We start from the raw sequence: 6,902 nt of genomic DNA, 5'->3' as shown, positions 1-6,902 counted from the left end.
TATATATATATAAAAGGTAGCAAGCCAGGAAAAAATAGGAAGAAACAGGAGAAATGCCAAAAGCCCTGTGAGCCACCACAACATTAAGTTCTGCATTTCTGTTCCCAAGTCCCTTACAGATCAGTATCTCGGTGGAGTTTTACGGATTTGGGCTTTATTTTTCAGTTCAGACTTGCTAAGCAGAAGCAGAATTCAGAAGTCGTTAGAGGGTACTGCGTCAAGTGGGGTATTTCACAGTGGAAACTGTAATAAGCCAGTTGGTTGTTGTTAGGAAACTGAAATAACTAAATAGTGGAAATCTTCTTTGACTGTGGGTATAAAAAACACAGCTTGCTGATTGCTGACTTCATGTCTCTTTCTCTTCCCTGCCCTCACCCAGGCCCCTCTTTCCCCACTTGAACTTGTTAGAAATACAACTTTAAAATGTTGTACAGGTGCTAGGAAAATTACACAAACATTTTTGGCACCAGACTGCCTCAAATGTAGCCTTCCCAGGCAGCATTTCCCTCTGATGCTGTGGCGTCCTGCCACGGTAACAGCTTCTTTAGCAGCTTGGCTTTGCTTTTTGCTTTGTCCCGCTCATGATGCCCTCTCGTTTTGGTAGCAACGAGTTTATCCTTATGTGGTAACTGCTGCCTCAGCAGCGCCTTTTTCACTCCTGCTCGTTTAAAACGCTCAGTGCAGTAACCACACTGACTTGTGTTCAGTAGGCCCTGCAGAACAGACCACGTAAGATGCACTACTTTGGCTTGAATAAGTTTATTTGTTAGCATCAGAGGTTGATGACCTTTCCCTTTTGTCTTTTTTCTACCCTCCTAGCTTCATTCACAGTTATGTGTTACAATGTCTTGTGTGATAAATACGCCACCCGGCAGCTCTATGGCTACTGCCCGTCTTGGGCGCTCAATTGGGAGTACAGGAAAAAGGGAATCATGGAAGAAATCGTCAACTGCGATGCAGACATCATCAGTCTTCAGGTAAGCAGGAAATAACTCTACTTTTTATCAGAAACGTTCACTTCCACCTTTAGAAATAAACACCGTCTTTGCCTGCTTGCTAACAAATTCTGGGGCTTACCAATACAAGCTGTGTGCGCCGCTCCTCGTCCACATCCTGGCTTGTGTTTTATAGAGTGAGACAAAATAAGTGAGATAAAATTAGCTAAATGAGTAGATAATTCGTATTAGAAGATCTGGGGGTTTTGCCTCTCAGGTAAGCATCCTAAATATACTCCTTCTGGATGCAGAAGGGGAGAACGTAGACTGCTGTATCCCCAAGTGCCACTGCTCCTGGTCCATTCTTGCTTGGTGCAGAAGTTCAAGCCTCAAAAATAACCTCACTGGAAAGCAAGGGGACTCTCACATTCAAAGTTAAATATCGATTGTGATCGGTATGTGTATCCTGCTGCGTTATTAGAAATCTATTGCAGCTGTTTAGAATACTTCTGCCTTTAAACTGCTCAAGTTCTGGTCAGTAAGAAGCTTGCACAAGAAGGGAGTAGTTACCTTGGTCTGAAAACCTCAAGATACCAACCTCTAAAAACCTCTTGAGACCAAATGTTACTACAAAGAAAATGTAATGTCACAGAGCAGCGAGAGACCCTTGTGTGAAAGGGCTCTCCGGGTTAAATATTAATTGCTGCAGGAGATCTATCAGTCTCTCAGAAGCTTTAGCCTGATCTGCTATTCAAAATACACCTATCACTTACCCTTCTGGGGTGATGCCAGGATATTCAGGAATGCAAACCTGTGTCCAGCAGGCTGCTAATCAAGGAAATGACGTGACTTGTGCAAACAGAAGCTTTTCTCTTTGATGAGAGCTGCCAAGTGCAAGCCAAGGCAGGGACAGGTTGCCATGCAGCCACAGGAAGGGTTGAGTTCGCTTTGTGAGCCCAAAGTGTTTGTGTTCCATTGCAGGAGGTGGAAACCGAGCAATACTTCACCCTGTTCCTGCCAGCCTTGAAAGAGCGAGGGTACGACGGGTTCTTTTCTCCAAAGTCACGTGCCAAAATCATGTCTGAGCAGGAGAGGAAGCATGTGGATGGCTGTGCAATATTCTTCAAGACCGAAAAGTAAGGGGCAGGAGCAGCTTTTGGACTGGTTTTTTGGACTATTTGCAACACCTGATCCAAACGGTTCTGCTGCAAAAAGTCATCAAAATATTGGAGAGGGGCTTCTCATTTGTGTAAACTGCTCGTGAGGCCCACGTTGTACCACACCGAGTATCCCTCTGAGTATTCCCTCGGACCAGTGTTCAGGAATTAGAATGGAAGTTGCACAAAGCTCCTGCTCAGAGCTTTCATTGCTTCCACAAACAAAACTACACCTTTCAGATCAGGTGTGAAAACAACCTGACTGATTTTGAATACAGGGAGTCTGTGGAAACAAACAACTGATGGTTTTCAGACCTTTCAGCCTTGATACTGACAAGGGTGTAGAGAGAACTGGTTATTACGCTGTGACCCTCGCAGGTAAAAACCAGGAGATTAATAATACTCCCTTTTAATTTTCTTACAACGCCCCTTTCAATTTGTACCCTTCACTTTGTCCTGAAGCAAAGCGTTTTCAGGCATCCTAAGGCTGGAAAGGATTGACGAACCAATTTCCCCAAACAAGTAGTGGTAGCTACTGGCTGGAAAGATTTTTAATAATGCATTTCCCCATAGTAAAAGACAAACCTTTAATTACCACCTCATCTTAATGTTTTACCAAGAACGCTCCTGAGGAGGTGCGATAACCTCCGAGTCTCCTCAGAGTGCTGTGCTGAGCCAAATAACCATTTCCTAAAGCCCAGGTAGCTCATCTCCAAGGAGAATCTCTCATTTGCCAGACCAAGAGCCCTACCCTGACCAGGGGGATATTTCTTAGGACTCTTATTGCTTTATAAAACTAGAGAACAAGAGAAACGTGCTGCCTTACCTTGTCCACGACCGTGCGTTCACACGCGCTTCTCTTTCCTGAATCAGATTCACGCTGGTGCAGAAGCACACGGTGGAGTTCAACCAGGTGGCGATGGCCAACTCGGAAGGGTCGGAAGCGATGCTGAACAGAGTGATGACGAAGGACAACATCGGCGTGGCCGTGGTGCTGGAGGTGCACAAGGAACTGTTTGGAGCAAGTGAGTACGGCTGCGGCGCTCTATTGATCACCCACCTGGGTAACGCGGCGCTCTAGGGTTTTATTGCCATTGGTGGTGACAACCAAATACTCACAGATGAGCAAGTGCTGTTTGCTGTGCTAATTTCACAGAATGTCAGGAGTGGGAAGGGACCGGGAAAGCTCCCCCAGTGCAACCCCTGCCACAGCAGGATCACCAGAGCAGTCACACAGGAACACGGCCAGGGCTTTGGGTGTCTCCACACAAGGACACTCCACAACCTCTCTGGGCAGCCTGGGCCATGCTCCAGAACCCTCACACTCACAAACTTTGGCCTCCTCTTCAGCTTGAACCTCCTGTGCTCCAGCTTGGGACCATTGCCCCTTGTCCTGGCATTGGCCATCCCAGAGCAGAGCCTGGCTCCTTCCTCCTGACACTGCCCTTTCCAAATGGATCCCCAGGAATGAGGGCACCCCTCAGGCTCCTCTGCTCCAAGCTCAAGAGCCCCAGCTCCCTCAGCCGCTCCTCAGCAGGAGATGCTCCACTCCCTCCAGCATCTCTGTGGCCCTGCTGGACTCTTTCAAGCAGTTCCTGTCCTTCTGGAGCTGAGGGCCCAGCACTGGACCCAAGATTGCAGCTGTGGTGTGAGCAGGGCAGAGCAGAGGGGCAGGAGAACCTCTCTGCCCTCCAACCACCCCTTCTCATCCACCCCAGGATGGCATTGGCCTTCTTGGCTCAAGGGCACATTGCTGGCTCATGGGCATTGCTGTCCACCAACACCCCAGGCCCTTTCCAGCCACTCGTCCCCAAGTCTGTAGCGTCCATGGGGTTATTCTCGAAATAATAGCCCATTATTTAGGGGTTATTTAAAATGTGGCTAGGACAGGACACAAATGACGTGATTTCATGGGCTGCTTGCACTCCCATCCAGATGCCCAATATTTAGCTTTCTCCTCTCAAACTTTTCTCCCTCCTGACTTACTCTGCCAAATTACACTCGGAGAACTGAGCTTTTCCAAGGTCAGTGTGTTTGCATGCGTGCGCCCTTACCCATAGTTGTTGTTAATGAAAACTTCTATTTTCAACTCTCTTTCCCCACCCTCTGTGATTGAATCCCTCCATCCTCCCCCAGCGCTAACGTCTCGATGCGGAAGAACGAGATTACCGGGTATCTTTTGATGCTGCCTGATTGACTGACTGTCACATTTTCATTAAGCTTGATCAGATTCAGCAGGCAAATTCAAAATGCTTCAGGCTGCCACCCTGCTCTGTCTGCGTGTCTGGTTTTGTGATCGCTTGCTTCCAGTGTAACCTTCAAAAGCAGCAGGATATCTGCATCTCAGGAGTGGAAGAAGCTGCCTGGGACTTTATGCCTCGTCGTTCAGCGTGCTGTTTCTCAAATAAATACTACAAGCAGCTGTAGTGTTTGTCCAGCAACTGGATTCTGGCTCTTTCTGTCCTATATTGAAGAGATTTAGTCATGTATTATTATATAAATGCTGCTGATTTAGAAGTGGGGTTCAGGTGATGCCTTTTTTCCTGCAACAGGCATCTGCTTGACGTGGAGTTCTTCACTGCACCCTGACCACGTGGGGAATATCTGCTGCATTCACACAAGCAGCCTTTCTCTGATAAAAATACATATTTTTTCCTCCAGGTATGAAATCTCTTCATGTGGACAAGCAGCTGCTGATTGTGGCCAATGCCCACATGCACTGGGACCCCGAATACTCCGACGTGAAACTCATTCAGACCATGATGTTTGTCTCGGAACTGAAGAACATCCTGGAGAAAGCCTCCAGCAGGCCCAGTAGCCCAGCAGCAGATCCCAACTCTATCCCTTTGGTGCTGTGTGCGGATCTCAACTCATTGCCTGATTCAGGTAAGGCTGATTTTGGCTGATTTTTTACCTTACCTTTTTGAGAAAATCCTCTTTTCCTCTGAGGGTGATGGGGTGGTTTGTGCTTCCCTGGGTCTGGGTGAAAGCTTTCTTAATAACAGCTGGAAATCAACTGAAGAGAATCCAGATCCTCTGGTTGAGCACACTGCTTTCTGTCAGCAGTTGCATGCTCCAGAAAGGTCTGTCATGCCTAAAAAGATGTAGAAAAGCACAAATAGGTCTTAAATAAATTGATATAACATGAAAACTTTTTGAGGAAACCGGCTTGCTTTAGTAGTTAAAGCATTCTGTACTGTAATAGGTACGTGCACAAAAGCTGCCTCTCTGGCACCCTCTGTCACATATTTACCACTACACACATACAGTGATTTCACCATGAGCCTCAAAAAATGATGTTAAAACCACTGGAATCACAGAATCACAAAGTATGAGGAGTTGGAAGGGACCTGGAAAGCTCCCCCAGTGCAACCCCTGCCACAGCAGGATCACCAGAGCACTCACACAGGAACACGGCCAGGGCTTTGGGGGTCTCCACACAAGGAGACTCCACAACCTCTCTGGGCAGCCTGGGCCATGCTCCATAACCCTCACACTCACAAACTTTGGCCTCATCTTCAGCTTGAACCTCCTGTGCTCCTGCTTGGGACCATTGCCCCTTGTCCTGCCATTGGCCATCCCAGAGCAGAGCCTGGCTCCTTCCTCCTGACACTGCCCTTTCCCAATGGATCCCCAGGAATGAGGGCACCCCTCAGTCTCCTCTGCTCCAAGCTCAAGAGCCCCAGCTCCCTCAGCAGGAGATGCTCCACTCCCTCCAGCATCTTTATAAGAGAAAACCTTGTGGGGAGCCTCTGCTCCCTGGCTGTGTGTCAGAATTACCCTTAAGTGGAAAACTCTTTTCTGATTTCATTGGATATCCTCTTGCTATTTGAGATTTCAACTCCAAGGCCAAAATTCCCCGAACGTTGCGTGTTAAAGCAGCTCCCTGACCCCTTTCCTTTACTTGCAGGTGTAGTGGAGTACTTAAGCAACGGCATAGTGGCCGACAACCACAAGGACTTCAAGGAGCTGCGTTACAACGAGTGTCTGATGAACTTCAGCGGCAACGGGAAGAACGGGGCTTCGGAAGGCAGGATCACGCACGGCTTCCAGCTGAAGAGCGCCTACGAGAACAACTTGATGCCTTACACCAATTACACCTTCGATTTCAAAGTAAGCAGCGATTTCTCCCACGTGGCGGGCATTGGCCTGGGCTCCCCAGGACCCTGCCTTAATTTTGGCTGTAAAAGGTGTCACTACGGGTTCCTACACTCGCTGGATGCTTTCCCGTGGTTTCCTGGTGTTTTTAAGCTCCTGGATGGTGATTTAACGAGAGCAGACGCCGCACACGTCCCTCCCCTAAATTCGGTTGCCGGCAGCGAGCTGTGTCCTCACTGTGGTGTTTCTCTCTCTCTCCCCAGGGTGTGATTGACTACATTTTCTACTCCAACACTCACATGAACGTGCTGGGCGTCCTGGGGCCTTTGGACCCTCAGTGGCTGGTTGACAACAACATCACTGGGTGTCCCCACCCGCACATCCCCTCCGACCACTTCTCACTGTTAACGCAACTTGAACTCCAGCCTCCCCTCCTGCCTCTGGTCAACGGCGTCCACTTGCCCGGCCGGAGGTAGTGGAGCCCGGCCCCTTTTGCGGGCAAGGACCTGTTGTTACGGACCTGTACAGTTGTAAATCAAAGTATATAGGAGTGAAGTATGGCCAACCTCAAGCTGCTTCTTCGAGCTCCTTTCCTTTATGTGTTTGAGACGAGATCTTTGCACATTTTGGTGCATATCGGTATCATTTGGCACTAGGGCTGGAACCAAAGTATTATTCCCTTTCCAGGTTTGGTGGTTGTTTGTTTTTTTTT

General features: G+C 48.3%; 1 protein-coding gene across 1 annotated transcript; it reads left to right on the top strand.

Annotated features, from left to right (window-relative positions):
- Window positions 1–819: 819 nt before the first annotated feature.
- Window positions 820–6,666, top strand: LOC104542060 (CCR4-NOT transcription complex subunit 6-like; the record flags this gene model as incomplete). Its single annotated transcript, XM_010186263.1, has 6 exons — window positions 820–977; window positions 1,917–2,071; window positions 2,966–3,117; window positions 4,754–4,978; window positions 6,003–6,205; window positions 6,454–6,666. Coding segments are annotated over 6 exons (1,106 nt in total), but the record flags the coding sequence as incomplete, so codon positions are not given.
- Window positions 6,667–6,902: the final 236 nt, after the last annotated feature.

Source organism: Mesitornis unicolor, unplaced genomic scaffold, assembly GCF_000695765.1.
Source record: "Mesitornis unicolor isolate BGI_N332 unplaced genomic scaffold, ASM69576v1 scaffold3536, whole genome shotgun sequence".
NCBI lineage: Eukaryota > Metazoa > Chordata > Aves > Mesitornithiformes > Mesitornithidae > Mesitornis > Mesitornis unicolor.
This window is presented reverse-complemented; position numbering and strand designations above follow the sequence as displayed.